Raw genomic sequence first — 16,276 nt, 5'->3', positions numbered from 1 at the left:
TGGCCTATCAGGGATCGGCAATGGCTGCAACAATCCCGGTTGCTTTTGTCTGTCAAATTTGACTTTTTGGCATACTAAGCATGATGTTACAAATGTGTCAACATCTTGACGCAAAGCTGGCCAATAGAAGAATGCCTCAACCCCTTTCACTGTCGCATCAATTCCACGATGCCCAGCATAAGGTGGAGCATGACTTTCCATCAAAATCTTTGGCCGTAACTGTTTAGTAACGCATAACTTTCCATGCATCATGAGAAAGTCATTCTTAAGCATATAGTGCTCATGATGTTGCCCATCAACAAGCTGGTCATAGATCCTTGCAAAATCTGAATCTTCAGCATATTGTGTCTTCATTTCGTCTAGTTCACAATGGTACGGAATTGACACTGCTGAAATTTGGGGCTTTCGTGACAACGCATCAGCCACCATGTTCTTTTTCCCTTGCACATGCACAATCTGAAAATGGAACATTGACAAGATGTTTGCCCATCGCATGTGTTTCTCAGACAACTTCGTCTGTGTAAGAAAATATCGCAAGGTTTGATGATCCATTTGGACAACAAAATCAACCCCTAGCAAATAGTGTTTCCAACTAGTGAGAGCATGAATTACTGCCAGCAATTCTTTCTCATAGACTTGCAAGTTCCTTTCAGTCTTCAAAAGAATTCTGCTCTCATATGCGACTACTCGGCCATTCTGCATTAAAACTGCACCAAGACTATGGCCTCACGCATCACATTGAACCACAAAAGGTTTAGAAAGATCTAGCAAAATAATTACCGGATCTGAAGTCTGCTTCTCTTTCAAGTGTTTGAACGCTAAAATTTCCTTGGTTGTCCACTTGAAAGTAACTCCTTTTCCTTGTAGTGCATGGAGTGGAGAAGCAATCTCAGCAAAATTTCGGATGAACCTCCTGTAATAGGAACATAAGCCTAGAAAGCTTCGAATGTCATGTACGGACTTCAAGTCTGGCCATGACCTAATTGCTTCCACTTTAGCGGGATCCATGCGTACCCCATCCTTTGAAACAATGTGCCCAAGGAAGTGAATCTCTTGCAAAAAGAATTCACTCTTCTTCGCATTAATGAGTAGCCTGTTCTTACGTAACTCATTGAAAACCGTAGTCAAGTGATCCCTATGCTCCTCTTCAGACTTTGAGTAGACAATCATGTCATCAAAGAAGGTACCCACAAAGTTTCTATGTGGTCTAAAAATTCTATCCATCATTCTATTAAATGTGGCAGGAGCATTTGTGAGACCAAATGGCATGACAAGAAACTCATAGAGACCAAATGTTGTCCTGAACGCAGTCTTATGGACATCTTCTGGTCTAATGCGTATCTGATGATACCCGCTCTTTAGGTCTATTCTTGTAAACAATGACGCTCCCTCAAGCCGATCAAGAATGTCATCTATCCTCGGTATGGGGAACCTGTTCTTGATGGTATTCTTATTCAAGGCGCGATAGTCAATGCACATGCGCCATGAACCATCCTTCTTCTGCACTAAGAGTACAGGCGAACAAAAAGGGGATGAACTGGGCTGAATCAGCCCCTTCTCTAAAAGCTCGTTGACCTGACCCATAATCTCTTTCTGCTGGGCTGCACTAACCTTGTATGGTGGTCTATTCGGTGGACTAGAACCTGGCACAAGATCTATAGTATGATCCTCAGGTCTCTCAGGAGGTAACTCCCCTGGCAAAGAGTCCGAAAAACAATCACTGAAACCACTCAAAAAAGTTGACCTGTCTTTATCTAAGGTAGACAAATTAGATACAACTTGAGGAATTTTTTTGCAAAGATCAAGTACGCAGAAAGATGATTCTTTATTACAGATGAAATAGCAGAAGCAGAAACAACTGGAACAGACTCGCCTTTAAGCTTTACATCAAGGACATGAGTCTTTCCTCTATGTACAAGGGTAATCTTTTTGTTGTAAGTATCCACCATAGCATGCAACCTGTAACACCATGGGATACCCAATAACACATCACAGCCCTCAAGCGGCATAATATGAAATTCTTTCGCATCCACATAGCTCTGAATGTGCAGACGAAGCTTTCCCAGAATGGGAGTAACAGGCTCTGAATGTCCTGGGCATGCCAAACCTGCTTCGCCTGTCATACCCATCTCCTCTGCACGAATGCCCAACTTTGATGCCAATTCTGGTGATATGAAATTTGTACGGGCTCTTGGATCAAAGAAAACCAGCACTATCTGGTCTCTAACTTTGCCCCAAGCTCTGCACAACTCCGTGGCATCTGTGTTTGGCTGAGCTCCAACCAAATCTGGAACAAGTCCTGCACTCGGCTTTGGCTTCTTCCTTTTATGGTCTGACTTGTCATCCTTATCCTGTGACTTCTTCTGTGGGCACTCAATGTAGCATTTCTTGGCCTCCCTAAGAGCTTTCCTTTCTTGAAAAGTTTTGCCAGAAAAATACCTTTTTTGTCCTTGTCCTCGTTCCGAAGAAGATTTAGACTGCTTCTTGGACGTGTCAGCTTCTTCAGTGGAGGGCTTCTTTGTGGGAGGCTCAGAAGGCTTTGCTGCAACATTGCCCTTGGCTGAAAACTGTTTGCCCTGGGACCCTTTCTTGTGGCTATTAAATCCATCGGAATCTCCCTTCGACAGATTGTTGGCCACTCTTGCATTCTCTATCAACTGAAACATATTCATGACAGTAGTCTTTGTGCAGTAGTCCCTGATTTTCTTGGGCAATCCGCAACAGTACTTCTCAATCTGTTCTGACAATGGCACAAACCTGTAAGAGGTGACTGGCAACAGTGCGGCCCAAAATTGTTTATTGTACTCTTCCAAATTCGCACACTGTTTAGCATTCAACTCGTGCCATTCTGTCATCACATCCACTTCAAAAGTGTTTGTCAACCATGCAGGCGCAAAAAGTTGTTTGAATTGGACCCACGTTGTTGGGGCTTGACCCTTGTTCAACAATGCGGTCCACCATTGAAGCGCATTCCCTTTCAAGAAATTGGCAGCCTTGCGTATCTTTGAAGATTCCGTGAAGTTGCCTCCAGCATAAGCTGCATCGAACTGCTGTATGAAGGTCAAAGCCTTTAATTGGTCCTCAGTTCCTCTGAAAGTTTCAAACTTTACTCCCTGCCCACCTTCCTTGTAATCCTTAGGCTGACTCAAAGGAGCCACATTATCATAAACAGGTGCCTGTAACAATGGTGCTCCATGAGTGTTCATTCTAGCACTCGCATCAACTATTTTCCCTGTCATATCTGCATTTTGTACGTATGGCTGCGAAAAACCAGCCATACCAAATTGTGTTCCAGGTACTCAAAACTGGCCATAGGCACCCTGAAAACCTGGTTGGACACCTATGTTCGAGTACATAGGGTTACCCATGCCTGTTTGCATTGTCCCGAACACATTCCCTGGCATATAACCTGTGGAAGGTCCAGCCATAGCTTGAAACACTGAACCACCTCCAAAATAACCAGGATAAGTATTAGGTAATGGAAGGGTCTGACGCATAGCCTGTTCATTGCTCCCTTGACCATTCACAAACGGTTCCTGTCCAGCTAAAGCAAGTTGCTTTGGATCATTGGACACCGCTAGTTGCTCAACCACATGGGCTTTCCCTCGAGCATCATGAGTCCTCTGCGCATTGGAAATCTCTTTTCTTGCAACGGCTCAGTCATGCCCTGTGTAGGAGGCTGAAAACCCTGTGTCGGAGCCTGTAAGAATTCCTGCATCCTTGGGTTGTTAGCCAACTGCTGAAACATGTCCATGCAACAACGCAATTGAGTTCTAAACAACCTATCCTCTTCTTGAAGAGTTGAAGGAATTTTCTCTGTGCCATGTGAGGAAGATCCCTCTTCAGGTACTTGGTCTCTCTTCTCTGCCATATCGACAAGCTCTGTGTTGCTTTCACCCACAACAATCCACGCTGCACTTTTTGAAGAAAAAGTGACTATCCCGTCGATGGAACCATATAACCGGCTTGTACAACGTACAGGGAGGCACTATTTCAATTACCTGTTAACTTTACACGAGCACTGAGAAGGGAAGAGAACACAGTTGCGTCCAGCGACTAGAATGTCATTGTGCACACGAGACCGACACCCTGTAGGCCCCAAAGACTGGCGCCCCTTTCGGTATTTCTTTATTCAAATTAAGGTAGACGATCCGACCACTTAGCACAAGCTTTCACAAAGCTGTCCAAACCTGGCGAGGGCTGAAAACGCAGGTTTTCGACCGGATTTCGACAGCATAACGGCGCAAAAACCCCTGTAGGTCAAAAACACCTGTCTAGGACGGATTCCCTCGATATCTGGAAGCTTTCTGGTGAGCTGTCACAGAAATTCAGCGGGCTGTAATTCTCTGTTTTTCACTGCCGGGAGCCCAAAAGCCTATACACGCATCCCGAGGCTCTCACGAGGCTCCCCCGATGTTCCCTTGCAGTTTAGGTGCGAAACCCTAAACCTGCAGAAAAACACAGCAGGCTGTAATTCCCTGTTTCGTATCGTTTTTAGCGGAGCGAACATGCCTACGCGTGTCCCAAGGGCTCCCGCACGCAATGGGACAGTTCCCCTGTGAATTGGACGAGTTTTCACGCGAGAAAACTCTCCAAACTCGCAATCTTTCGTGATGGAACTGTGCGTACCTGTGGGGGATTAGCAATTAGCTAATCCGGTTCCTGTTCAGAAGGCTCTTGCCTTGGCAAACGCGCATAAACCCCCAGAACTGTACATAGGTCAAATGAGAAGCCCACTAGTGGGGCATAACATACTGTACGTAGGGGAGAAAGAGAGCAGTATGTAGCGTGCGGGGCATCACTCCCATCACCAGCATTCCATCGCTTCTGTACCTGCTACAATCCACCTGAGGCTGAAAATGGCGCCCCCTTTGTTGATATGCAGCTCGTTTTTGCCTCCCAGAGTGGCAGAATCGCTCACAGGCTGACACGTCGCCGAGTTTCCGAGTTTGGGCTTTCGCTGCTAAAAATATCTCAATTGGGGCGTCAGTTGACTTGGCAGCAGAGCAATAGAATGTTCCCCTTATCATTCCAGCGCTAATGACGCGAACACATTTTCTGGTCAAAAATAGCAGTTCCCTAAATTTGAGGAGATGCTTCCATGGCGTCCCTATCGGTCTCCTGACCATCATTGAAGACTACCATTTGACCAGCATCTACAATGTGGGTTAATTTACTGGCCCCTTTCAACTTATAAAGTTGCTGTGACTTGACGAGTGGCCCAAATTCTAGTTTGGCTCACACGAGCTTCCATACTCATCAGAATTCAGTGCTAATTGGCCCGGGCAGTCCCTGTCTGACCGACCTAGATCCTCGATGTGAGAAACCCATTTGGCTGCAGCCGTTTCACACTGGCCATGCAATGTCCACTTGCACCTTTTCAAGGGTTTTGGGACAAACAAGTAAAAATAAAATAAATATATCTAATACTTATTTACGGAATGCAACAGGAAAAATACACCTCCTGGTGAGAGAGAGAGAGAGAGAGAGAGAGAGAGAGAGAGAAAGAGAGAGAGAGAGAGAGAGAGAGAGAGAGAGAGAGAGAGAGAGAGAGAGAGAGAGAGAGAAATGAAATGTTATATTAACGTGTGCAAAAGGCCAAAGTGACCTATGAGACCAAAAAGTTACAATGTGGTGGATCTGATACAAAGTCAGAGTAACAAAATGACAAAATGACAAAACAAATATACTATGGAATCGTGGACTGCTAGGTGTGAAACAGGGCAGAGCAGCTAGCTGGGGTAGGTAAATCACTAGAGATCCAGCATCGGTCGCTAGCGGATCTCATCAATCTCCTCCATGGTCAGTAGTTTGACCGGGCGTCGTGCAGGTCGGGCCAAAGTGATCCGAAGCCTCTGATGCAGCCTTCGTCGATACCGTGTAGTCCTCCGCAGTCGTGGGCGTATGGATCTCCCCAGCTCGGTCGCCCGGTCAATCAGTGTGCCTCTGGTGTGAGGCGACGGGCTCTGCTGTGGTAGTGTCTCCTCCGGGTGTCCAGTGTCTGCTCTAAAGAAGTCTGTGATGTGTCTCTGAGACTGGCTAGCCTCTCCTCTCATCAAGCTCTCTCTGTGTCAGCGCAACTCGAGTAGAAACAAACCCAAGCATCTCTGATCCTCGTACTGCATGACTTTGGAGAGTGGTCCAAAGCCCTCTCTGAACAAGGAGTGGAAGCGGCCTCGTATCTCGTAGTAGATGGGGCAGTGGCATGTGTAGTGCAACTCTGTCTCTGGCTCCATGCCACTCAGGGGGCATGTCCTGGCCTCTCCTGGTACTCCACTGTATCTCCCAGTCTCGATCCGCAGCTGGTGTGCAGATGTGCGTATCTGGCCAATAGCACATCGTATCCCATGAGACAAGTGAGTGTCCATGTATCTGGGCCTCGTCACAAAACCGTCCTCTGTAAGCTGGAGAAGATGCTCTCTGTAGAAAGCCATCTTCGTGCCCAGCTCCTGCACTTGTTGTATCCATGTCTTCCTGATGTCTAGCTGAGCCAGGTCCTATCGGATGAGCCTGGTGATCTCGGACTGTGTAAGAGTCAGAGAGGGTGCCTCTAATGAGTACTGGAAGGGGGGCAATCTGTCTATGCTGAACCCATGCGCCTGAGACCATGATGTCATTTCACCATACCAACATGCTGTATCTCCCTGCATGGCTAACTGTCGCGAGGACTCAAGTGCAAGGCGGGCATATCTGTCTCTGGGAAGCTCCCACATGTGGTGTACGAAGGAGACAGATCTGGTAAGCGCCTCGACTACTAGTGGGGGGGCAGCAAGCTCTGCTCGGATAATGGGACGTGGTACTGAAGCCTTGGCTCTAATGAGCCATGAGATCATAGAGACCAAAGGCTTCTCCATGTCCTCCCACCCATCAGTGCGACCTGTCCTACCGTGATGTCCAATGAAGGCCCCCATATCTCAGCTCCATAGAGCAATGCAGACGCCACTAAAGTGTCAAATAGCCAGAGCTTCGTTCGAGGTTCCTGAAACTGAACTTGTGAACACATCCTCTCCAATCTGCCCAATGCTGCATGGGCTCTGGTCAATCTAGTCTTTGCTGCTCTCCTCATTGAAAATGCTGGTCCACTAAAAACCACTCCAAGGTAAGTGTAAGCATCTGTGTACTCCACCGTCTCCTGGCCGTATGTGAATGCGGGCGCTGACCTCATGATCCACTGTGGGGTGGTATTAAATACCATGACCTTGGTTTTACCAAGGTTGACAGACAAACCACTTTCATGGGCAAATCTATGCAGAGCATCCAAGTGACGTTGCATCCCCTCTGGAGAGTCGGAGATCAACACAATATCATCAGCATAGAGCAATAGCGGAATCCATGTCCCTGCCAGCTGTGCACCTCTATCACCATCTCTCTCAATGTAGTCAGCAACCTCATCCACATACATACCAAATAGAATAGGAGAGAGCGGGCAGCCTTGCTTCACACCAATAGTGGAGTGAACCGGTGCGGACAAACCCTCTAGGGTGCGTACATGCCCCACTTGTCACAAAAAATACGGAAGCGTAAACTAACGTTTAATTGCACTTCAAATACTCAAGAGAATTAGAGGGAGCGAGAAAACTTGACACTTCATTGGGGACCAGAAGATGGGCTGGTCCCCCCCCATAAAGAGAATATCTTTATTACTAAGGGAGAATCTTTACAAGCACAGGAACGGGGCATACGCCCGTCCTCTATTCTTTCTTCTGTTCTGTTCTGACTACTGACTGAGAAAGTGTTTCCACTTTCTTTCTGCTTAGGGGATTTCCCATCTTCTGCGAGACTGGTTGGAAGCTCTCGAAAAGAGAGTCTATCTTCCAAAACAGCTCATCGGAAGCTCTCACAGAGGAGAGTCCATCTTCCGTTATGTATTGCCTTCATGCTCATTCATTCATGCATCAAACACAAAAGAGAAACAAGCAAAATGCACACGCACATGCTTGCTGTAATTTTCTGCACATAACCTGAAATTCTTACCTGTGCGCACCCCTACGCCGAAACAGAGGTCTTCTTCGCGATGGAATCGCGCCAAACTTGATGTAGACTTAGGATAAGGAGAGAGAAGAGGATTTCTATGGCTGATCTGCTGAAAACAGCCCTAATCGAGGTGATTAAGGGCTGAAAACAGAGAATTTCAGCAGCCGCACTCTGCTAAGAGAGCGTCTACGGCAGCTTCTTGCGATGAAACTTCACCAGAAGGTGTCTATGACTGTGAGATCCCTTGTTCTTGACAATGGGAGCACAAGGCTACCACATATGTCGCAAGGGGCTGCTCTCAAGCTTCAATGGAGGGCTCCACCGCGTAGAGCACGCTCGCATTAGGGGGGGTAGGTGCACTGCCAGCCCTGAAAATGGGGGAGGGGGGGCTCCTAAATAGCCATCAGGGAGAGGGGGCGCTAGGAAGAGAGAGAGGGTGAGAGTGAGAGAGAGAGAGTTAGTTTGCATTGGTAAGTGTGCCACTTGGCACACTTACTTTAAAAACTTAAAAACCATTCAACTTTTGACTTTAAAAACTTCTAGCTCATTAATTAAAAATGTGCAATTAACTAACAACTGCTACCAATGATTCTTTTATGAGAACACCAAAGGTCTGCCGGCGCAATGCCGCACGGGCACTGCACCGCCTTTACCTGTTCACACTTGTCCGGCCGCCCGCCCGGACACGGACCGCTAAATTTAATTTCACGAAACTTACCCTAAGGCTTTATTAGCTTTATTAGCCTTAGGGTCACTGTTCTAAGGACCCCATCTCATTCATGTGCTTGTACTGACGCGCGTATTTTTTTGAGCCTAAAATCTGAGGCTACTGCTTACCCCTTTCTGAAGACCCGATTTCCCAATCACTAGGGCTTCAGGGTAATTTCTGCTAAGGTCCCTCTGAGGTGTTCTAGCCCGCATTTAGGCTCACCTGAGGCCTTAGAACTACTAGGTCTATTCTGGTGTGCACACAACTAATTAGATAATTCTTTTCTCGTAAATAAATTAATTATTTACAAAGTCTGACTTAGTTACACCACTACTGACCTGTACAATGCCAAGATCCCCCAAATGAGCTCTGTGGGTACTCCCATCTCCTGTAATCTGCGCATCAATCTAGCTCTGGGTACTATGTCAAATGCTTTGCGGAAGTCCACAAAGCTACAATAGATCCGTCTCCCATGTGATCTGCCCTCCTCAATGGTGGCTCTGAGTGTCAAGATATGGTCAAGAGTAGAAAAGCCTCTCCTGAAACCTGCCTGCCCAGCTGCACGTATCCCTTCCCTCTCTGCCCATCTACTCAGCTGCTGCTCAAGAATGGATGCGTACAATCGTGCCAATGTGTGTCCAATCATGATAGTGCGATAATTCCTAGGCTCCATAGGGTCTCCTGACTTGAAGATGGGTACAATCGTAGAAAGGCTCCAAGTATCAGGTAAGCCCTCACACATGGCACAGTTAAACATAACTGCTAGAAGCTCTGCTAGTAGATCTCTGGCATGCATGAAATGCTCAGCCACTAAGCCATCATGATCATATGCTCTCCCAGTCCTCATCCTGTCAATGGCCTTCCTCACCATCTCAGCGGTGAAAAAAGCACATGTGTGTGGGCATGGATCGGAGGGGTCGGGGAGGGGCGGTTGTCCAGAAACTGTGTACAAAGATGATGCATATTGGCCCCAAGTCTCTGTAGAGGTAATGGCAGGTGGGGGGGATTGCTCATGAAAGAGCCGCCACGCCTCACGTGAGTCCTGACTCAAGAATAGCTGGTAAAGATCCTGCTCTAGTCGAGCCAAAAATGCCCTTTTCTTCCGCTGCACTAGGCGTCGGAAGTCAATCTGTGACTGCCTGTGAGTGATGTCTCCCAAAAGCACCTCCCTGTGAAGTCTAGCTCTAGTCTCGCAGCATTCTGCATCATACCAGCTGTTCTGGGGCATGCTCCCAGAACAGTGTCTCTGCTCAAGCTGAGTGTGTGGGTATGCCTCTGCTGCTGCATCATGTAAAGTCTGTGTCAGTATAGTAGTAAGCTCCTCCAGAGGGCGTCTTGGATCCTCAGTGCACAAGCGTTTGTATATCCCATCTATGTATACAGAACCAAAACGTGCATCAGAAGAAGCTCTCTCTCTCTCTCTCTCTCTCTCTCTCTCTCTCTCTCTCTCTCTCTCTCTCTCTCTCTCTCTCTCTCTATATCCCCCCTGCCCCCCCCCCCCCCCCCCCCAACAGCGCTGCTCCTGCTGCCTCGCGTGCTGACCCTACACCCGCCCCCTGCTCGCACGTTGTCCCTGCACCCGCCCCCTGCTCCCGTCCTCTTCTCACCCGCTGCCCCTGCACCCGCCCCCCGCTCGCGCGTTGGCCCCTGCACCCCCGCCCTTTGCTCGCACGTTGCCTCCGCACCCGCTTGTCTATCGCGATGTCTCTCTCTCTCTCTCTCTATCGCACTGGGTCTATCGCGAACCCCCCATTTTTTAAGTTTCTTAACGTTATGTTTTAAGTTTTAAGTCTATCGTTTCTTTCATTTCTTAACTTTAAGTTTTAAGTCTATCGTGTGCTGCCTCTCTCTCTCTCTCTCTCTCTCTCTCTCTCTCTCTCTCTCCTACCTACCCCGCGCGCTGTCCCCCCCACTGCCTCCCTCCCCCCCCAAACAGCGCTGCTCCTACTGCTCCACTGCAGCATCACCCGCCTGTAGCTGCTGCTTCAGAGGTCGACCCACACACCGTTACACACACACACCCAATCGAGCATTCCGAAGAGCCCTGCAGGTAATTGAAAACAAACAGAGAGCACAATATTCGGAATTTTACAAGGAATTACAGGAAACTCAAAAACGGCAGACCTCGTTTCTAGCGGCGACCAAGCATGAGGAAGCAGAATGATAAACCCGATCCTTTAGAGGATGCAGTTCAAAAATGCAAAGAAGAAATGACAGAAACTATTAACGAGATTAACCGCAACCTGCTAGGCACAATAAAAATGCTCGAAGATCGTGTGTTTGCCCAAGAAAGCAAGATCACTGCAATGGGAGATCATGTGATGGCCCAAGACGAAGAGATTGCGTCACTCAAGAAGGCGCTCGCAGAGGCACAATCACGAAACACACTTGAAGAGGGAGAACTGCAACCCTCAGTAATAGAAGAACTAAACTCAATCAAAAAGCAAGTGCGAGCCATCAAAGAGGGGGAAGAGAAGCACAAAGAGATGACGACTTCCTGGGTGGACGTTATTACAAAGACTCAGCAGAAGGCAGATGAAGCCCAGAAATGGATTGAGGTGGCCAAGAAAGGAAAAAGCAAGGAAACAACGTCAACACCCACCATTATCAACTTGACGACGTGTGCGCTCTCTACATGTGAGAATCTGCGGTCTTAAAGACAAAGATAATGTAGACAAAGAGGTACAAGAACTCATGGCTTTGATGGGGGTTCATGAGCCGATGCACTCAAGAGCTTGGAGAGTGGGCAACAAGAAAAATGGGAGCAATGGGGAAACCTTGAAAGAAAGGGCACTCATCCTCCGTTTTCCCTCCATGGAAGCAAAGAAAGACTTTTTGAAGAAAAGACCAACTCTTTAAAAAACGGGTATCTTTCTCGGGGATGACCTTACCCTCTCACAGATCGCTCATATGCAGGAGGTAATGCCAGAGATTAGAGCGGCAAGGGAAAAAGGCAAGATTGCCTTTTACCGAGATGGAAGAGTGGTGATATTGGAGCGACGCTCCACATGACGGTGTGAGGCCTATGGGACTGCACTCAAAGTTGCTACCTGGAATTGTAATGGATCTATGCGTCTGGATGTAGGTGCTTTTGAGGAGAGTTTTTCCGGGAGAGACATCATCTTCTACTCTGAGACGCATCAGGCCCCTGGGCAGTCTATGCCTCACATTAGTGGATACAGATGGGAGACAGCCTGTAGACAGGAGACACGATCGGAGCACAGAGGGCGGGGCTCGGGAGGAGTGGCAGTGTTATTCAGGGAGGAGCTGTAGCCATTGATACATATAGCTCGCAGGGATGAGCAAGCTAGGTACATGTGGGTGAGAGAGAGAGAGAGAGAGAGAGAGAGAGAGAGAGAGAGAGAGAGAGAGACCCTGCTTATGTCAGGATCATGCATAATCTGTGATTGTATACAAAATATAATATAAAGATGCTTTCCAAAAAAGAGAGAGAGAGAGAGAGAGAGAGAGAGAGAGAGAGGCTTTCCAATGAACCGCCCATTGTTTGAATGAAGGACTCCGCTTGTTACCAAGTGAGCGTCAACAGCCTGTCTCTCTTCCACAGCACTTAGTCGCAGCACTACAGTCTAGTGATGGTGGCTCGACTTATCATAACACAGGTGCACACTTTTTCATAAAATGTGGCATGTCTCATCGAAGCAAACTTTGAATTCAACAGATACTGTAATGTTTGGTCATATGATTTTTTTGCACGTATTGGGGGGGTTGGTGTGTGTGGGGGGGGGGAATTCTAAGCCGCTGAACCTGCGGTTGCTTACTTTTTGGTGTCTTTGGTTCAATGAAAGAAGGAGCTCCAAAGGGTTTATCTCAGCCGTCAATGGGTGCACTTGCTGGTGTTTCACAACAGGTGCATTTTCCTGTCTATAACACAAGTTTTCAATGTGTGTGCTCTCGAGGATCTTTGTAGGGTTCTAAACATAATATAATGGGAACGCCGAAGAACATGCATCGGGTGCATATTTTTGCAAAAGATGATTGAGCTTGCAAAATTACGTTTGTTCATTCGGCCTTCTTGGCAGGTTGCTGCTGCTCAGATTTTGAACAGAAATGTGCCCTCACCGATGCCTACAATGGGTGCCACAACCCTGGATGGAGCAGCTGCTTCCCCTATGTTTGCAAATTCCCCCAGGTCAGCCAATACAATCATCACAGATGCTTCACCACAACAGCAACAGTCAATTCTACAAAGGCAGAAGGTACGTCAGATACAGAAACATCAGCAAATGCAGCAGCAGCAACAGCTTAGACAACCAGCGACCCCGCCAATAGGGCAGGTCTGGCTCACTGACTACCCTTAGCTTATCTCAATTATATAGTGATGGGATGCATTGGGCATGGGTACTAGCCATCACCTTCACAGTGTACTACATGCATTTGCATCCAGCTCTGACAATGCTATGTATTGTAATTCTGCAAGCCCATTTATGCCATTTAATGCTCATTTGTGCAGGCCACCCATTTTCAGCATTTACAGCATCAGGCTCAACTACAGCTTCATGTACGGGTATTCATATCAGTTCATTCCTCCTGAGATTGTTGTGGCATTGTTGTCATGATTGTTTTTTTTTGAGTTGGGCTTCTACTGGAGTATGTCTGTTTTTTAAATTTCCTGCGTTACTAGATGCCATGCACAAGGCGGTTACTCTGCCTAGCCACTGGACTATTACTTGAGGCTTTGCCATAATGTCACAATCTTTATTGTTAGCTAGATTTTGCCCCACTCCCCAGATTTAGTCTTCGTTTGCCTCATCTTTATTGTAGCCAGAATCTCCATTGTCAGCCAAAGTGGTCCTTCGATTCAGTGGCAATGCAAGTTCAGAGGGATGTTGCAAGCTCATGAAGTAACGCTGATCTCCTTCTGGCTGTATTTTTTTCAAAATCAGGAAAGAAACCACCTACAATTGCAGCATTTCCAACAGCAGTGCCTACAACAGCAACAACTTCAGAGCAACTCCCTTCAGTCAGGGCAACAACTACAGCAGAGTTTAGGGCAGAACCATTTGGTAGCTGGCCAAATGAAACAACACTTGGGCCCAATGGGCTCCAATGCTGCAGGCTCTTTATTTGGAAACACTCAGATGTCGTCAAATATGGTAAACAAAAAGAAGCGTATTTTAACTTTTGTTTTACATTTAGACTATAGCTTAGCAGGCAAGTGGTGACCAGTGTGCATAAAGACTCCCTGATTGGTGATGGCATTGCGTAACAAAGGCACTTGCATTAGTTGTTCAGTATAATAAGTGGTGTTTGGCACAGATGGTGAATTTGGGTACAAATATTCAGCCTCAAACAGCAATGCTACAGCAAAGACTACATGTAAGTTCTAATTTCTTCCAGGGGTAATGTTGGTTTCATATTATGCAGAACATGGTAGACTTATTTTCTTTTTCCATGTGTTATGGTTGTTGCGCATAAAAAAAGCTTCAAGGAGTTGGAATGGGTGCCACAGGACAACCGCAGCGTAGTCTACCTTCTCAACTCCTAGCTGATCCTAGTAAGAATTTGGTTTTCAATTATGTAGTCACACTTAAGGATCTATTAATGTAGCATTTATGCCACTTTTTGGTATTCTTGCTATATGTCCCAATAATCATGAGTGACTAGATTAACCCTTGTTTTGTCACTCCCTCATGATGTAGATAGAGGTATCCATAGCTCCAATCTTAAACAACCATAAGTTGTCTCATGAAAGGCCGCCCTCAAAATGACTTGGTAGTTGGGTTCCCTGCCAACATCCACAATAGCAAATGTGTGCGTATATTTCACTCCACAGCCAGTGACTTGAATGCTCTAAAGTAGGCTACGAGCTAGCTGAAGGACAGTTCGAATCTTTCTTAGCGCTAGTCTTCCCCCCTTTTTTCCACCTGTCTATTCTCCTGCCTTACACCATTTTGCATTTGTTTTTGCAGTGTATAATATGGGACTCGCAGGGAATCAAAATACTGCTAATCTGGGGTTGCCATTGCAACAACAATTGGTTAGCCAATCAAACTTTAACAACATTCTCAATCCCAATCAGACTTTGAACTTCGGGCAGCAGAGGCAGCAACCACCACCACAATAACCCAATTTTACAGACATGGGTTTGCCCCTTTTGTAAGCTCAAGGTTGGCCTTGGTCCTTCCCCTGTAAAGAACAAATGTGTCAGCATCAATGTGTCGAGAAGAGCTCAACCTGTTAACTTGATGTAAAGAGCTTTGAAGCACATTCAACGTCTAAAAAAACCTTGGGAAGGAAATACTTAGGCAAGCACTTTGGTAGTTCTTGTTGTAGTAGATGCCCCCAATTCATTTTTATTGACAAATACATGAATAGGCTAAGAATGAGAGAATGGAATGGTTTAAACCTTACAGAGAAGAAAAGAATGTAAATTTTTTTTAAAAAAAATCTTGAAAGGGGTATGTGTTCCTGTAATTGTAAGTGTTTTTTTGGTTCCAATGACTTGGCCCATTTAGCTAGTTCCTCTGTTCTTTTGTGAAGTTTTTCTTCATATATACCATCAATGATGATCATATATCACTGTGGGATGCCTTGAATGATGAACTTCACCAAAAATGTGTAACATAGAGAGGGCCCTTGGTGACTTAGTGGTAATGCCCACATGTTACATGGTGCACTGTGGGAAATAAGCATTGATCAAGGCTAGAACCTCTCTAAGAGTGGCACTTCGTTGCCTGTTTCTTTAAAAGTAATTATATAGTCTTTTATTTTTGTGCTGCGTGCTTGTAGGTAATTGTGGGTGATTGCCTCTCTTAGAGGCGATTGTCGGTTTCAGGTAAGGACATGACATTCTCAAGTAGTAGTAACATTCATAGCCTTCTCCTGATTGATTCTCTGTCACGCATGTACGGGATATAATTTGTCCTCTTTGATCTTGAACACAATATAAATGTTTACCTATCATGTGAATTTTAATAATAGTATCAGAGCTAGTGGTTAGCAATCGGTTTGATAATCTTTAGAGAAAGCGTGGCATGGTAGGTATAATATATATTACCCGAATATCAGACGATTAGAAATCTTATTTGAAGTCATCAGGTATTTCATCCTTGCATTGTGTAAACATGGTTAGCTTTCCTGCTCTTTGGCTTGGAGAAAGGAGTTGTCATTATGTTTTGTCATCAACATCAAACAACTTCCGGAGTTCATTGATGTAAGAGGATTGTGAGTAATCAAGCTTTGATTCAATAGAGTCGTACATTACTATTAACTCAAATGTTTGGATTTCTTTTCAAAGATAGGATTAGAAGACATCAGTCAAACTTGTATTTGGAGGATCCCATTTCATTTAGCCACAGGTTAGGCTACCTTGGTGTCACAAGCTTCATTGACATCAAGTTATTGGACTATCACTTGAATGGCGTAGATGTATTTTTTATGAAGGAAGAGTTAATTTCAAAGGCACAAGTTTGTGTGTACATGCTAGGTGTACACAAACTTGCCTTGAAGAAGTTTAAGGCGTTTTTTTACAAAGGAAGAGTCAATTTCAAAGGCACAAGTTTGTGTGAACATGCTAAATGTTGGATAATTTCTTGATTGGAATTGCTAACATTGATGATTAAAATCTTCTTG

At 45.9% G+C, this 16,276-nt stretch overlaps 1 protein-coding gene across 4 annotated transcripts in view; it reads left to right on the top strand.

Annotated features, from left to right (window-relative positions):
- Nucleotides 1–15,118, top strand: part of MED8 (mediator subunit 8) — a 75,669-nt gene extending 60,551 nt beyond the window's left edge. Inside the window, exons 5-12 of one of the 4 annotated variants that reach the window (XM_086482969.1) lie at nucleotides 12,199–12,303; nucleotides 12,490–12,551; nucleotides 12,724–12,978; nucleotides 13,155–13,208; nucleotides 13,588–13,797; nucleotides 13,961–14,020; nucleotides 14,126–14,198; nucleotides 14,614–15,118. In XM_086482969.1, the coding sequence (XP_086339095.1) occupies nucleotides 12,199–12,303; nucleotides 12,490–12,551; nucleotides 12,724–12,978; nucleotides 13,155–13,208; nucleotides 13,588–13,797; nucleotides 13,961–14,020; nucleotides 14,126–14,198; nucleotides 14,614–14,768 (974 nt within the window). In that variant the 3' untranslated portion in view covers nucleotides 14,769–15,118. The remainder of the gene's footprint in view (nucleotides 1–12,198; nucleotides 12,304–12,489; nucleotides 12,552–12,723; nucleotides 12,979–13,154; nucleotides 13,209–13,587; nucleotides 13,798–13,960; nucleotides 14,021–14,125; nucleotides 14,199–14,613) is intronic. The other 3 variants (XM_086482970.1, XM_086482971.1, XM_086482972.1) reach the window with 3 other exon arrangements.
- The last annotated feature ends 1,158 nt before the right edge of the window (nucleotides 15,119–16,276 follow it).

This window comes from Adiantum capillus-veneris, chromosome 15 (genome assembly GCF_014529385.1).
Source record: "Adiantum capillus-veneris isolate H3 chromosome 15, ASM1452938v2, whole genome shotgun sequence".
Taxonomy (NCBI): Eukaryota; Viridiplantae; Streptophyta; class Polypodiopsida; order Polypodiales; family Pteridaceae; genus Adiantum; species Adiantum capillus-veneris.
Note: the sequence above shows the minus strand (reverse complement) of the source record. Positions and strands in the feature narration are given on the sequence as shown.